Source organism: Rousettus aegyptiacus, unplaced genomic scaffold (assembly GCF_014176215.1).
Source record: "Rousettus aegyptiacus isolate mRouAeg1 unplaced genomic scaffold, mRouAeg1.p scaffold_m13_p_2, whole genome shotgun sequence".
Taxonomy (NCBI): domain Eukaryota; kingdom Metazoa; phylum Chordata; class Mammalia; order Chiroptera; family Pteropodidae; genus Rousettus; species Rousettus aegyptiacus.
Window position 1 is genome coordinate 76,293,929 of NW_023416295.1, and position 17,574 is coordinate 76,311,502.

The 17,574-nt window shown below is 40.7% G+C and overlaps 1 protein-coding gene across 14 annotated transcripts in view; it reads right to left on the reverse strand.

The window, feature by feature from the left end:
- The window catches only part of MGAT5 (alpha-1,6-mannosylglycoprotein 6-beta-N-acetylglucosaminyltransferase), a 321,573-nt gene that overhangs the window by 125,339 nt on the left and 178,660 nt on the right, over positions 1–17,574 (reverse strand). For all 14 annotated transcript variants that reach the window (XM_016164010.2, XM_016163995.2, XM_016164007.2 and 11 more), the window contains 2 exons: positions 14,039–14,115; positions 12,990–13,079 (listed from right to left, as the gene is read on the reverse strand). In XM_016164010.2, the coding sequence (XP_016019496.1) occupies positions 12,990–13,079; positions 14,039–14,115 (167 nt within the window). The remainder of the gene's footprint in view (positions 1–12,989; positions 13,080–14,038; positions 14,116–17,574) is intronic.

Below are 17,574 nucleotides of genomic sequence, written 5' to 3' on the forward strand. Positions count from 1 at the left end.
TCCAAATGGGGACATAAGAAAAGTTGAAACGGGCTTTACTCATTTAAAAAACAAACAAACAAAAAACAACAAAAAACCCCACTAACTTGCCTTGGGTGCCCACATCTAATTCCTGAGTCCTTAGAGCAATATCACCATGAAAGACAATATCTTGAACTCCACAAATGAGAAAATTGAGAGAAAACCAGCAGAAAAGCCTGAAAGAGGATGAAGACCCAGTTGGCTCCAGTAACACTACACACATCTGTATCTTGTATTCTTAGGCCAGACTGAATTATTTAGTTCAAATTAAATTTTTGTAAATGGACTCAATAAAACATGCTATAAAGCATATTTACAACATGAAGGCTTAGAATGAATTGCAGATCTGATCAAGAGACTTTTAGCCCCACACAAAAAAAGAAGAGGATGGGCAAACAGGGTACAAATGTGCAGTCAACCTCACACTAAATAACTAAGTGTACATAGCAACATGTCACATAAAAATTTCCTCATGAATAGCATTATATTGGGGAAGATGAAACAAGACTATGAGTAAAGAAAATTAACCAAAAGGAGAAATATTAGTGAGATCAGATATTGTTAAAAGAGAGTCCATTCATTCCCTCCTTACCCTAAGAAGAATCTTTTAAAACTCATTGATGAAAATACAGTCCCAGGTTATCTTCTAAAATATGACTTCCCTGCAGAATACTCAGGACTTTCATTCCTCTTTAAAACTGATCATTTATCTCAGTTCTTGTTTCTCTAAATGACTGGATAATGCTTTGCAAGGCTTCAAGGGCATCCCTGAAAATATGGAAAATGGAGTCGGACTATTTTAGCTCTCAGTGAGAAATCTTAACTGTTACATACTCACTTGTAAGGGAGGAAAACCCAACCATGAACATTCTTGCCACAGAATGAGGAAAGTGAGGGTTTAAGATTGTTTTTGTACACAGAGATAGTATAACTGGTTAATAAGATAACTGAATTACACATAAACCAATTTCTCCATGGGAAGGGGGTGGGGATATTTCTTTCTGAAACCTCAGAGAATTACCAGGATTGGAAGAAAGCCAACACCTGCAGTGACTCTAAGTTCAGAAACAAACAGCCCTCAAATGAGCGACCTTTTCTTAAATAAGGGTCATTAATAACACACAGGGAAAATCTTGCTCAAGGCTAATGACTCAATATCCTAATCTGTTTTCTGTCTGATCCACCCTGGCTCCTTTAACAAATTTGACTCCCCCAGCACAGCATCCTACCAGAAAAGCTGGACCCCAGAATGAGCCCACGGCCTTCCTGATCTGGATGCCCTTCTATTTCAAATAATTATTACAGTCTCTTCTCCTCCTGGCTGTCAGAACTCTAGTGTCCTAGGCTGGCCTGTGGTCTCTGCCTTCCTTTACGCACTGCTTTGGCCACACGTTTCTAAATGTGACCCCTGTGCTCTCTCTGGGACAGTATTTAGCCTCAGTGCAAACACACAAGGCTGGGGCACTGGACTCTCCCATCCCTACTTGACTCCTACAAGCTGGCAGCCCTGCGCCAAGCCCTGTGCCAGGATAGAAACTGGATAGCCTTAAAATAGTCCACAAATCACTACCTAAGTCCAAGAATTGAAAACCATCTGAGTTCATGGCAACACACACATACAACAATCGATAGAGAAGCAGAACCATTACTCTAATAACCTTCGATTTGAAGACAAAGCTTCTTCAAGGGAGAGTAATCTTTTTAGTGCACTAGCCTCAGGCAACAAAATGAAGAGACAGCAAACACATAAAAAGACGAGCCGGTCTAGACTTTTGGAACATTAATGCATATTCCACTGAGAGGGCCCTTTAAATCACTTTCTTAAACAAGAAGATATAAAATTAACCAATTTGATTTCTGACGTCCATTCTCCCAGTGATTTAAACTCCTTTGATCTGAGAAGATTTTGCAGCTTACTCATGAGCAATGTGAATCAAAATTCATAAACAGAGCTCAAGGAGGTCACTCGTTCAAGGTCCAATAGGATGGACGACAATTCATCATACTTAAGAAAAAAGAAATTTCTGGTAGATATGTATATAGCTCAAGTTGGAATTAAAAGGGGGAAATGAATAAAAGGACAGCAAAAACTAGAAGAAATTTAACGTATCTATGCATGTACTTAGGTACATCTGGTATAACTAGTAATGTTCTATTTTTTTGAAAAAATAATGATCAGGCTCTGTTATGGCTTCTTCTCTGATGATTAATGTTAAGCGTTTTGCTCTAATGGATCACTGACAGAATTTCATGCTGAATTTTTCAGATTGTAAAGTGCAATCAAAACTGAATGAGAAAAATGCATTTAAAAAGTCTGAGATTATCTCTGGACAACGGTGTTATGGATGCTTTTCATTTTCTTCTTTATACTAATGTGCATATTATGATTTTTTTTAAACAATGTACATTTGTTAATAATTTCTAAAGGAGTTACATTATGTAAACATCCAATCATTTACTGAAGGTTATGGTGTGTCAGGGTTTGGGGGGGCGGGGGGAGGGAACAAACAAGTTTGCATATATTAGAGCATTTAAGCCCCTCACCAGGATATGTGAAAGGAAGTCAAGGCTTAAAGGGGTTGGAAACTTGCTGAGGTCAGCTCACCCGTGAGAAGAGCTGGGTGACAACTGGGATCTGTCGCTCCCCTGACCAGCGAACGTTAGAGACGCTGTAAAGGCCAAGCTTAGTGAAGGACAAGAGAGCTACTGGGTGGGGAAAGAGGACTGAATCTGGAATCGGCCAAAATGGATTTTATGCCAACTCTACGAACAATGAGGCATATAACTTTAAACCCTCTGGCTTTCAAGTTGTCTCATCTACAAAATGGCTCAGGTGATCTCTTAATTTTATTATGCTATAAGACCTGAAAAAATTTTTTCCATCGTCTTGTCAGGCTAATTGGTTACATATCAAAAGGGTACAGTTAACTATACTTATAGTCGACTATTTGATATACTGATTATATACATCTCTGCATATATACATATATACATACACACACACATATTTGTTATACTGGCATATCAAATGAAGTTATTCATGAAGGTGTATGCTTAAAAAAAAAAAAAGAAAAAAAGAAAAAAACTTCTCTACCCCACTGCACCCACAGCCCACCACTTTTTAATGTTTCAAAGCGGCAATGCAAATGGTAAAAGATACCTACACGTGTAAGTAGTTAGCTACCCAGACTCGTCCTGTTGTGCACCAGACAACTAGGCTGATTAATATTTTGGTCAAAATGCTTGTTAGAAATGGCTATGTATATGGCCGTGGGGTGGGAAGACAAAGCATAAGAACAAACGTTACAATATACTAGGAGCCAAGCACTAGGCTAAGCACTTCATACACATTACCTCATTTGGTCTTCAAATAATCCTCTGGGAAAGGCCACTAATTATGCCAGATGAAAACACCAGCCCTAGAAAGACCCACGGCTGGGCGCTGAAGCTCATCTGCAGCCCCAGAGCCTATGTGCTTAATCCCTGTGCGACACCCACAGAAATCAGACACTTGGTTCCTATGTTCCTGTAAGCACGGTTCAGTCTTCAACATTAAAGCTCATTGCCTAAATCTTCTATATAAATTCCTTCAAAACAAGTTTACACTGGTTCTGCCATAGAGCGGTACTGGAAGGGCAAACAAAGAAAGTCACAACAGCTCCCTGCTTACAACTCTTGCCCCAACGAGTGTCTATACAGCAGATGATCGTGTTAAAGCCTAAACTGAATCACTCCCTATACTAACCCAAACCCTTCGGTGGCTTTTCCTTGCACCCAGAATAAAATGTGGCATTCATAGCAAGAATTTACAGAGAGAGAGAGAGAGAGAGAGAGAGATAAGTAGAGAAGGAGGGAGGGAGGGAAGAGGAGGGAGAGAGAGACAGAGAGAGGGGGAGAGGAAGGCCAGATAAATTTGAATTTCAGACAATGATTTTTTTTTTTTTTAAGTATAAGTACATCCCATGCCATATTTGTCACAAACCTATAGTTTTCCTCAGAGAAGCCTTCCCTGACCTACTTACCTTACTCTATTTTTCCTTGGGGCACTCACCATTTGTGGAAATTATTTTATATATTGGTTGACTATTGTTTGCTGCCCCATCCAAATGTAAGCTCCGTGAGGACAAACTTCGATTTGCCAGTTCAGTGATCGATCTATCCTCAGCCCCGAGAACAGTGCCTGACATATGGTAGTAATCGATCATGCGTGCTGAGTAGTGGATGAATAAATCAAAGACATGAATTCAGCACTAAAGATATTCACAGTAATGAAACTCACTTCTGTTCACGTGGCACTTATCCATTTCCATCATTTTATTATAACCTTTCGACAATACACTGAGGCAGGCAAAGCAGGCTCGACCTGACCTCAGTGAGAAACCAGACTGAAAACTAAAGGGAGAGCTCTAAACCACATAAGTAGAACGTGAATCCAGACAAGCAATCAGGCCTCACGTGTTTCCTACCCAGGAGACAGGAATATTATGAACAGAAAATACAGAACTGACCATGTGCAGCAGAGAGGGCCAAGGACTGGAGAGATCCAGGATGTCAGGGAAGGGACAGAACTCAAAGAGAGGCTGCATTAAGTTTTCGGCATGCAACAAAACCAGAGGGATTCTAATGAGAGGATGTCAGTTTTAAAAATCTATCCCAAACCGCAGTAGGAGAACTGTCAATTTTTCTTTACACTGGAGAGGCAGCAAATGAATTCCTCTATAGTCAACCACACAGATAATGCAGAGAGATGCTTCTTATACCAGCTCTCACTAGATACACTACCTACTGTGCCAGCACAGAGGAAAAACTGGCCCTCATCGGACCTGCATCAACATTGAGGACATTTTGATAGCCAAAGTCGCCCAATTTACAGAGGCAGTCATATTGTAGAGACCAAGGATATAGTTCCTCTTTTGTGTTAATGGGTAATTTTGCCTGAAATGCATATCTGAGCAAATAAGGCTGAGTGACAATGAGAATAGGTGACAGGTAAGAAAGCTGTACTTTCTAATATAATTGGCTCATTCCATTCTCGTAGTATACATGTGAATCCCTGCCCTACCTTATAGATGTAATATTAATGAACATTATATTAAAATTGTTCATAAGTGTCCCAAATGCCCCTGTTTCATGCCTCAAATTCAATGTTTTAGCAGATTTTAATGTTACAAATTTTTTTTCAAGATTATAAAGGTGATAGCTGAGAACTTACCCACTCAGCATAAACAAAAAGCTATTTATAAAAAGTTTTAAATAGACTCATTCACTCAATAAATACATGTGCCAGGAATCATTATACCTGTGAACAAAACACACAAATTTCTCTGGAGATTACTTTCCATGCAATTGTTCTTTCTCTTTTAAATATTTACTGAATTTTATAGAGTGATAAGCAGCATTTTAAATGAAATTCAGAACTACTAGTAGGTTTCATTAGAATTACATCATAATATTATTTCATAATATTTTCATCAAGTGTATAACTCTATGATACATCATCTCTATACTGCAGAGTGTGCTCACAGCCCAAAGTCTAGCTTCCTTCCGTCACCCTTTTCAACCTCCCCTCACTCTCTTTTTCCCCTGGTAACCACCATATTGTTGTCTGCCATGCATCTGTTCTTAATGCTGGATGCTGATGGTCATGCCAGGACCTTTGCACTTGCTGTTCTCACTGCCTACTAAACATTTCTCCCAGACATCTACACAACTCACTTCGGCTGGTACTCAAACATCTTCTCAGAGCATTTCTTGACTACTTTATCTAAATGGGCACCCTCACTTTATTTTTCTGTCTCTGTCTTTACAAAACATAACCTTCATGAGGAATGTTTGTCTTTTTGTTCACTGTTCAATTCCCAGCACCCAGAAAAATCCAATAGCAATGAAGGCCCTTGGTACTCAGACTGCAGTCTCTAAGTGTTATTTCTCATCAAGAAGAGCCAGGGGTTCTTAAAGAAATGGCTAATTTCAGGTCCAGGGCAGAAAATTGTATAGGATGAACCTGGAAGAGCTTGTCACACTAGGCAGCAAACACAAAACAAGACAACAAAAACAAAAAACAAACAAACTACTACAAACTAACAGAGTCATGTCAAAAAGACTCAGAAGACAATATGAACTGGCTCTCTCTGGCCAACGAAGGGGCAATTTGAGAACCAGTAAGAAAATAATTGAAATAGATTGAACATACCAAATATGCTTCAATCAATGACTTCATACTGATGATAAAAACCAACAAACATACAAGCAAAGATAAAATACGAGAGCGGAATATGCCAGGAAGCCAACAGATAAAGAAACAAAGGTTTCTTATATAAACTGTCCCTCAGAGTAACCAAATACCAGATGGAGTCATTTCTCTTCATAGAAACATTCCTCATAGATTAAGAAGGAACCCCTCATGAATTAATGAATCCAGACTTTGATCATCAACGGCAGCTAACATCACAAAGAGACAACTAGTCATTAAGGTGCCTCCTGACAGAAATATATAATATCATCCATGAAGCAGTCTTGCAAAATACATATATGTTAAGCCCAACTCTGGTCACGCCTCAGATCTATCAATTTATAGGAAATAAGTGGGACCAGGAACCAGGTTATACAACAAAACCAGGATGTAATCATCAAAATGCAGAGTATAACAAATTCTCCAAGGCAAATAAAAAGGTTTCTTCAACAAAGTCTAAAGGAGAGGGAAAAAAAAAAAAAAAAAGGAGTTGGAAGAGAACCTAAAATTAAAGAGACTTTAGAGACAATTTTAATTTATGGTCCTTACTTGAAACCAATTCAAATAAATAAACTTTAATTTCTAACAGGGCCTAGAAAATGTGGATTCTAACCTGACATTAAGGAATTATGTTAATTTTCAATATGATATGGTATTAGTAGTTACAATGGGAGTAGTTATGTGTCGTAAAAGAGTCTCTTTTAAAGACACATATTAAACACTTACACATGATATGACATTTGGAATTTGCTTCAAAATAATGACAATTGTTGAATCTGAGTCATGGGCACATGGGGGTTTGTTATACCATGTATGTTTGAAATTTCCATATTAAAAAAAGTTTTAAAAAAATTGGAGACAACTACATTGAAGACCCTGTCTGCCAGATGTATTCCAAGGAGCAAAAAGGTGTTAGTTGAGGTTTGGAAAGTCCTGTCATTTCCTTTCTAATTTTTGTTAAGGTGGAGGCCCATACAAGAAGTCTCAATATAGATGTTGTAGTATCTGAAATTTACAGACAGAGATGTCACTAATAAAATACACTTGGGAGAGCTGGAAGGTTGAGGGGAGAGAATTGAGAGCTCTGTTAGGCTGACTTGACAAATACTTTTTGGTAAACTCAGGATCGTTTTAAAAGTTCTTTCTCTAAAGATGTCTTAGAATTCAGGTAATTAGGTCAATAAAAACCCAGAGATGAAAAAGATACAAATAAAGGCTGCACTCAAAAAAGGAAAAGAACATGATCATAAATCTCTCTCCCCACCTCCTTCACTGACAGGAAATATTATTTCACAGAGAGGGAATTTCCTACTGCAAACAGCTAAGCCTTTAGGAGGTGTATGCTGGTGTTCTCAAGCAACAGTCTAGTGATATTTTAAAAGTACTCCTGACCTGTCCCAAAATGTCATGTTGTTTTCATTCAGGTTTTCTTCTGCAACCTAAGCAGTCAGTTCTTTATCGCTGCCCACTTTGACAAATTAGTCTGTGCAACACCATTTCCAAGTTATCTTTAGCGGCCAACACAGCCCATAAATCCAAATCATTGTGCTGGTTATTAGGATTTCATTTCATGCTCGCATTCACAAACATTTAAGCTTTCAACCTTTGCTGTTGGGCATTAATCTTGGCATTAATCAAGAGATTAAGTACGCAGAATTTAAACTCAAGGTTAATAGCATGCTCAGCCAATATTGGTTTTACATATCGCCAACGAAGAACAGAGAGGCAAAGACCTTTATGCCTGTTGCTCCTGACATATAAGAAACAGATTGATGAGTAAAGCATGAAATTGCTTCTTTTGTTCCTTTATGAGGGAGTCACACACATATGCACACACACTCACTCATCCCATCGTTTGTACACATCTGAGATCTAGAAATCGATCACTGGGTAATTTGATTATTGCAGAGCAACTGTACTTGCAATGGTGACAGAAGTGCTTAAAAAAACAACACAAACAAATTAAGAAATCTGGAAGGGTGTGATGGTTGCTAGTGGCTAGAATAATTGTGTTAAGTAGAAAAAAAAATGTCTGAGTATCAAATGTATCAGCATTATGTATCAATATAATATCATAGGGGTAAAGAAATTCATTCTGAATTTCATAAAAGCTGAAAGCAGCAAAAGGCTCTGCAGAGGGCTAAGTTAATATACCTGAAACAATGACAGAGTAATTACTTTATAGGGCCTTGTCTCCATAACTGGAGTAGTTACATGGCTCACAAAAACAGACACAGAAAATGAACTGCCCAATGATCTGGAAATGCAAAGCTGCCTCATTCATTCACTCCCCACCACCTGGAAAGACTGAACACCTGGTTTTCATGAGGTATGTCCTCAGGAGAATTGATGCTGTTTCTCTCTTTTTTTTTGGGGGGGGGGGGGGGAGGGTATCAAAACGGTGAGTATTTGAAAACTAACAATGAAGACTGATTCATGGAAACTAGCAAAATCAGAGCAATATTCCTAATACAGGTGGATTTTAGTGTAGAACTGAATGCAAAGTCAATGGTGACAAATCATTAAGCTGAGTTGTCTCCTTCAATATGAAGGGGCAACAGTAATGAAAAGCGCAGAAGTACTAGGCCACCCAGCCTCTCAGAGTCTCCATGACGTGGCTCTCTATTACTCAGAGCTGGGGAGAGGTTTGCATGAGAGTGTGTATTTAAGGTGTCTGGCATACAGGGGGGCTGAATAATGTTTCATTCTTCTCTTAATGTCTGCCCCCCAACAAGGACAAGGACTAGACTGTGATTACCATATCCAGTCCCTAGTACAGTATTATACACACAACAAGCATTAGTGGAGATAGTGTAAGGGAAAAAGGCTTCACTCCCTGGGGTTTACCAGATATGAGCTGTAAACTACAAATAGGTCAGGGTAGAAGTAGAAGTTTATAATTCCATAATTCAGTGGAAGTTGGCACGCTGAGACAATGAGGAAAAAGAAAAATGAAGGAAGAACGCCATTTCCTAAGACTGGTCTGAACCTAAAAGCCTCAATTTAAATAGTGACTGACTATACAGGAAACATTTTATTTCATGTCCTTTTTTACATCTGCCAAAGTTCTGAAGTTAAACATAGATAGAAACAAGAATTGGCTTTTCAGTAAGGATTTAGAGTAAGTCACTGGTACATCTGTTGATCAAGCAAACGATCAAATGAAGATGTCTCCCAGTTTGCAAGAGAAACCTGGCATATGTGATACAGGTTAAATGAAGGAACAAAAAAGGGAGTGTGTCGGGAAAGCAAGTGGGTGGGGTGGGGCACTAGACAAAAAAGAGCACCACAGATGTTGTCCAGGATTTTAAAAATACTAGAATGTAATTAATTGGCGTCAGAAAACATCTCTAATAATTTCACATTAACAAAGGCTGGGGTGTGTAGCTGCTCCACATGACCAGCTCACAGTCTGAATGCAAACAGAAGTGTCCTACCAGGAGAAAAGAAGTCAAGGAGGACAGCTGAACTTCTACATTACCAGAAGTCAGAGACCTTAAGTTAAATTATATTGATGAATGAGAACCAGAAGTTGATTCAAATTCTAAAATAAATTCAAGGTCCCATATAAAATGTCTCAGGCTAAGCCACACTTCACAATTGTCCTTAAAAAATGACAACATCGAAAATCATAAAAGTATCAGTTACGCGTAGTGTCACTTATCTTTTAGGCTCTACTCTAAGCATGTTCCCATATTCACTCAGTAATCCTCACTGTAGGATCCTTTTAAACAAAATTAAAACTATTACTTTATAAAGGGAAAAACCTCAGACACAAGAGTTAGGAAAGTAACTTTTCCAAAAGCATGGATTTTAGAAAGCGTCAGAAACAGAAGCTGAAGTCAGGTATGAGGCTCTAAGCCAGTACTTCTAATCGAAGTGCCCATATGGGTGAAATTCTTTAACTCTGATAGGGCACCTATTAAGACGCTATGATAAAATGGAAAACTGTTTTTGTTTTTTTAAAGGATGGAGTTTCAAAGTTATTTTCAAATTAAAACTTTGAAAAAGAAGTTCCTAGTTCTCTCTCCAGGGGAATTATCTCTACCCTCCTGGCTCAATTACCTGCAACCATTCTTCCTCTTCCATTAGTTTCTTAAGATAATGAACACGTACCATGGTGCCACAAAAATGAGTTCTCAGTAATTACTGACAATCAATGAATAGCTGTTCAGGAAGTGCTCACTGAACTGAATTCAACTGAATATAAAAAGAAAAGCTCAGTTATCTGCATAAGATTGGAATATGCTGTGGAAGAACCATTCCACACCTCCCGAGGAGAAAAAATAATTTGGTTAAAGGTTCTGAAACCAAACACCAAGCCTCCAATATTAAGTATATATGATCCATCACATCTTTATACGGCCCAGCCTGTTCCACATCCTCTCAATTTACCCTCACCAGAATGCCACTTTTCTTTCATTTTAGCTACATCCTTCCGTCAGGCGAGTGGGGGTTGGGTGGTAGTTTCAAAGGAAGGGGATTAGGTCAGAAACAACTGCAGCCCCTTTCCCTCTGGACCATTCTTCCACACCGTCCCAGCTCTGGCTCGGGAGATGGAGGAAGGCTGGAGTGGGAATGTTAAATCCTCTAATTTTACTTCTGCAGCCCATCCCAACGTGCAAACTCTCAGGAAGGCGTGAAATTAGCTCAGCTTGTCAGTCAGGGTGCACAGTTGGACTCTAGCTAAATTCTATCAAATGGAAGGGGAAGAAAACTTTGGAAAATTAAACTGAATGAGGAATTTTTCCCTCAGGGCAGGAAAGGTGCTTCTAATAGACTTTTCACTGGAGTGAATGAAGGTTCATTCATGTCCTCAGGTCTTACTCCTCTGGAGAAGGAAATGAGAAAATGGGCCACAGGTCGCCTAAGCTAGAAACACAGGAAAATAAATGGTACAAAATCAATTTGCCAGTAGCCTGCTAATGAGGAGCACCACACATCCAATTCTCTACGCTTTTAATTTCCCAGAGATAGTTTAAACATCATTAGCTCTGATGGTTCCCATGATGGCCATGGGGTGGCCGTGGTGCAACTTGTCAAAAAAAAAAAAAAAGAAAAAAAGAAAAAAAGAAAGAAAAGTGTGACTGAATCTTACAGAGGAAAGAGAAGTAAAGGTGTCGGAGAGGAACAAATCCCACAGAATCCAGGACCGTATGCCCTATAGCTAGCTACACTGGTTTGGCCTCTATCCCCCAAAGCTGTCTGTCACCTTATGGCACAGAATAGGCAACTGAGTCTCACCAGAAAAACTATGGCAAAAGCATTTCATTTCGCCTCATAATAGAGGCATTCTGCTTTCTGCACGGCAGCACCAGGGAGTTATCAACTACTGATCAAAAGGCAATCGCATATAGAACTGGGGAGAGAATAAAAGAGAAATGGCAGCCACAAGCCTGCCACGTGCTCATCCTCTGAACTTAGGCAGCACCCATTTCACAGGCAGGTGGCCAGGGATGGCCCCGTCTGTAAGGGTGGAGCGGGAAGCCAGAGTTTTAAATTTCCTACAAAAGTTGTTCCCCAGTACCTAACCCGGATAAAATCTTAACCCTGCTCCACCCCCTTGATCTTCCTAAAGGTAGTGAGATCACTGAACACCATGTGGTCTGTAACATGCTCTGCAGCCCTTTAAAAAAAGCTGCTATTTAAATTCGAAGATATAAATAAAAATGAAGCTCTGATAAAAAAGGGGGAAAAAAGTATAAGTAATTCAACCTGTAAGTAAATAGCTAATTCAGCCAATAAGCACCTGAAAAAAAGCACAATATTGCTAATTAGTAAGAAAATGCAAACCACACCATGATGAAAGCATCTCACACCAATTAGGATGACTACTATCAACAACAACAACAAATACCCCCACCAAAACTGGAAAAAAAGGACATGGAGAAACTGGAGTCCTCGTGGACTGCTGGTTGCAATGTAAAATGGTACAACTGCTTTGGAAAAGTTTGACCGTTCCTCAAAAATATAAAAAATAGAATTACCATATGATTCTACCATCCCATTCTTGTTACCTCCAAGAGCTGAAAACAGGGTCTCAAAGAGTTATGTGCACACCCATGTTTGTGACAGCATTATTAGTAATAGCTAAAAGATGGAAGCAGTCCAGTGTTCAGCAGCAGATGAGTGGATACGCAAAATGTGGCATATAATACAATTAGCCTTAAGAAGAAAGGAAATTCTGACATATACTACGACATGGATGAACCTTGAGAACATTCTGCTAAGTGAAATCAACCGATCACGAAATGACAAATACTGTAAAAGCTCACTCATATGAGTACCTGGAATGGTCAAAATTATAAAGACTCAATGTAGAATAGTGGTTGCCAGGGGCCAGAAGAAGGGGGAGATGGGAAGTTACTGTTTAATGGGTACGGTTTCATGTTTGCAAGATGAAGAGTTTTGGAGATGGGTGGGTGGGGGTGATGGCTGTATAGCAATGTGAATGCTTTTAATGCCATTGAACTATATACACTTAATGGCTTAAGAGGCTACATATATTTTACTGCAGTTTTTTTTTAAGTGGGGAAAATTAGTTAGCTAGGCCTGTTTTTCCCTCGAAGAAAATAAAAGTCATTCTACTTGGGGGCAGAGGACAGTAACAAAGAAAAAAATCAGGCCTACTATGTAAAAACAACGCATGTTTTCAAGCTTTTAGAATTCAAGGCTCGGCTACACAAAAGACTAACCACACATATCCACGCCTCTAAAGCCACAAGAAGCTACTCACCTCACTGAGGTAAATAAAAAAAGAGCAGGTGGACCCATCCACTCCGTATTCTGCGTAGCAGGGATCCGAACGCCACATATCTTTCATCCACTGAAACAATAAGATCCAGGTAAGAACATGTCTGAACTGCCCATTCTTGCTGGCCCTTCCCATCTGCTGATAGAAAAGGTGAGCACCTGTGTATGTCACAAGCCGTGGCCTTAGCTCAGAGTCAAGCTGAGGTCAGGATAACAGATGCTCAGCTCTTCAATGATCCACAGGTAAACACTGACTTGAGCTGGGCCTTAGCACAGGTGCGGAGAGTTAGAGAGACTGTGGGACACACAGGGCGGCAAAGCCAGTGGAGGCAATGGCTAGGAGAGTTTTATCAAGAACAAAGGCCTCATGGGACCCTTGCACTGAAATCCCCTCTTAGAGAATAGTTTCACCAGCCCCGGCATGGTGTGTGAACGAGTACAGGAATCCAATGCGTGTGTGAGTCCCACACAGAGATCATGTACTCCTGAACCCAAACTTTGCTCTGGAAACTACTGAGCAGCAAGCGGTTTCTCCAAAAGCAGGCCACATAAATAGGACTTTTAAAAAAATGTGAAGAGTGAAAGAGTGAGTGGCCAAGTGTCTCTGGGTACTCAACTGCAAATGCAAATGTGACATTTAAACCACAGTCTGGAGACCTCAAAGTGGTAGTGGGGGTGGGGTGCTTGGGGACTAGGCAAGAGAGAATTTGGACACCAATGGTAGCCCCTCATCATTGGCCCTTGAAGGACCACGTCCCGGAGGCCGGGAAAGCAAGTGAAAGGCAGCTTCAAAGACACAGCAGGCGCCTGAAACGGCCCAGGCTCTTTCAGTCTGACCAGTGAGAGCCATTGCAGACTAACCCCCATGGAATTGACAAAGCAGGGAAGGGTTGTCATGGCCACAGCCCCAAACAGGCAGGATTGAAGCAGCCCTTAAGTGACTTCCTTAAAGGGGTCGCTCACCCTTTAAGGAAGAGGGTGTTAGTGCAGACTGAGGATGATGGAAATGAATACACATCATTAGGGCCTTACCTTGATCTTCCCCTCACAGTGGGGGTAGCCATCCATAGGAGGCAATATACATTTTTCTTGAGCTCCATTAATGATATCTGTAAAGAGCAAAAAAAAAAAAAAAAAATACCACAAATTTTATAAAACACAAGCCTAACACCCTTGTAAGCACGGAGCAGAGAGAAAAAAACGAAAAAGTCTATATTGTAGTTCTGACCCTTCCAGCGGGCAACAGGTCTGATTGGTCTGCAAGGATCTGCCCTAAAAGACAGCCCACCTACAGGATGGCCAAAGACCTATGATGGGTGTGGCCCAGCTTGAAAGTGTAAGCCAGGCCAACCGGAGTGGCTGCTTGGAAATCTGCAACTGGGAAACTGAGAAAACGAAGAAGTAGGGAGCAGGAAGTAAAGCAATTAGATCAGGGGAGGGGGGTCCCCCAGGCTGGCAGGGATGTGCTGGGTTATGAAGACAAACTGTGGTGATGAGCGGTTTCATGAAGACATGTGCTAGAGCCAAGGCTACCAGCAAGGGAAAGAGAGGAGAACTGGATTAGTGTGTGGAGGAGCCACGAGGTACATCTGTAATGGGAAGTTACAAAAGTAGTCCTACATGATTGGCACGTGAAGTCATTTTGATTGATATCTGGCTGTTACATAGCTCTCTGCCTACTGCACTTGCGATTACCTAGAATTCAGTCTAATTACTCATGAACTTCTGGGCACAGGCATGATATTATAATGATGGCATAATGAGGCTGAGGTTATGAGGTTAGGGTATCACTAACTACACAAGTGCTTGTGGCTGATTAAACCAGCTATTGGTTTACAACCCTTCATTCCTTTGTTCCTCAGGATGCAGGGGTGATTTATAACTATAAAATGGGTGTTTCAGGGTGGTCTTTGGGAGGGGCCTTCATTCTTGTCATTTCGAATGGTTATAGAGCTGGGCCTTCACTCCCATTGCTTATGACTACTGAACTACCCAACAGTTCCAATTACAGGAAGAAGTGTGAGGTAGTGAGAGGTCAGACAGGAGAGGCAGGCAGAGCCCAAATCAGAAGGCCTCAAGCACCATGATAAAGGCTTTGGTCTTCATGCTAAGGGCATGGCAAGCACTAAAAGGTTTTAAGGAGGGAATGATTATGATCGGAATTTGTTTAGGAATGGCCACTTTAGCTGGACATTAGGACAACCCTAAACCTACATGCTTTTCTTTTTAGAACTACTATATCTTCCAGACCTGCTTGGAAAATGTCACCATTACTTACTGCTGATAGTTTTCTATCTATGCAAAGTACTAATAAGAATTCGGATCCCAAACTACAACATCATTTGATAGTATTTCAGTGATGTCAGTGGCTCCTGAGGCTAAAACAAAAATTAATGCTTGGGGGATGGGAAGGGGGGGTTAGTCGAACCTGTCCCTTGAAAACCAGTTCTTTTGACAGCCTGAAATAGAGATCCTCAATCTCTGATATAGCGTTTTTAATGAACATTCTACTTATTATGGATAACTAGTGCATAAAAATCAATATCCTCCTTATCGCATATTGGAAGCAGTGTCGTTTAGTAGTTAACATGGAAGGTACTTAGCTTGTAGGAGACTGTGTCTCCCCATCTATACAATGAGAATAACTACACCTCTATTTCATCCAGCTCTTATTTAATAAGTGTAACATTTATAAAGTCTGGTCTGGCACCCCCAAAACTGATAACACAGACCACAGCAGGTGCTTAAACTTCGGCGTGTGCTATGTAATTCGACACAACTTTCACTCACTACATCCAGGAAAGCAATATTTCAAATGCATAGCCACTTCTGAAAATAACAATCGTTCTCTCTCACTTTAAGGGGACAGCCATCTTCAGAATAAGCTACCAAATGGACTGCCTCACCAAAAGAGAGATGCTTTTCAATGGCTACTACTCCTATCACTATTTTTAACTCAATTTTGCTTGGCAGCACTTACCAAGCAAAGCAGCAGCGGTGGCGGTTCCTAGAAATTAAGTTGAGACTAAAAGCTGAGCTGGCGTAATCAAACATTTAAGGGCACAGTTAGAGGTGAAATGCCCCGCTTTCTTCACACATTATAGGTACTACTCCAGTTTTGGATATTCAGAGACAGTTGTCAAGGAAACTAGACGCTACTGAGTTGGACGTGTGGTGTATGGGGTGAAGAGAAATCGCAAGGTCATAAAATAAACTAACACGCCCTTGAAGGCGTGCAAGCAAATGCCGGTTGCTGCCACTGTGGGTCTGGCCCTCTTCACTAGGAGTTTTAAGGAATAAAAATATGTTGTGCCACATGTCGACAAACATTGTCTATAAAAAGCTGGGCAGTAAATATTTGAGGCTCGGCAGGCCACGTGGTCTCTGTCTTAACTACCCACTCCGGGTTGTAGCAAAAAAGCAGCCACAGACAACAGGGGAGGTGAATGGGTGTGGCCATTTTCCACTAAAACTTTATTTACAAAAACAGGTGCAGACCCTGTGTCTGCTCTGATGAGAGTTCCAAAATGAGGATCCTCGGTTCTGCAAAGACCTATCGAAATGACTTTTGTTAAGGACACCTTCGGGGATCCTCTGCCAGAAATGCCCTCCTTCTCACCCCCTTCTGCCTCTCATCTTTTCTCATCCTGGTTAAAGCCCCTCCTCTAAGACCCAGCTCTGGCATCACTTCTGGAAGAAACATTCCTAATCCTTTCTTTCCATGCTCCATCGGGATTTAGTTAGGATTTAGTAAGGCTCTCTTGCTCATGTCTCTCCCATGATGTGAACAATCGTGCTATTTTCTTTACATCTGTCCATCTCCCCTCCTAGGCTGTGAAGATGTGATGCGAAGGTAACGTCTTTCTGCTCCATCACCAGGCACTGTAAGTGCTGTCTGACTGAATAAACGCACCCATGTTCCAACTACCCCCTGGGCCTGACTGCTCAGGGAGAACTAGACTGAGCAGGGAGACCCCTGCTAGGCCAGGGTTTTTACTCCTCCTCCAACTGGCAGTCTGTCAACTAATTCAACAGGGTGTCTTCTGTAATTCCATTATCTTATGATGAATTTTCCATTTAGTTACACAGTGATGGGTTTGAATACACAATGACTTCCAAAAGTTCTGTTTAATGCCTTGAGGCCCTGGGTAGGAGAGCCCCGTGAAAGGGAGAAACAGAAAGTGCCAGCTTCCCGGTGTGAGGCAGAGCTGCTCCCTGAACGTGATCACCAGTAACCTGACAAGACCCTCCATCACCTCACAGCTCCAGGGGAGTTTGAGCTTCTCTCAGAGGATAGCTCCCCATTTTGTTTTCATTTCAATGAGAAAAACTCAAAAAATAATGTTTTTATTAGTTTGTGTTCACAGAACATTTGTCTACCCGTCAAAGAGCCTCCAATTTAAGTTTGGTTAAAAAACAAAACAAAACAAAAAACTTCAGGTCAAAAAAGGTTGATGTTACTGCCTTTCAGGGAAGGTTAACTTACTATATACAAAGCCCCTTTGAAAGGAGACGGGATTCCACCAAAACACATTACTAGAATGTTCTCTCCACTATTCACTCCACGT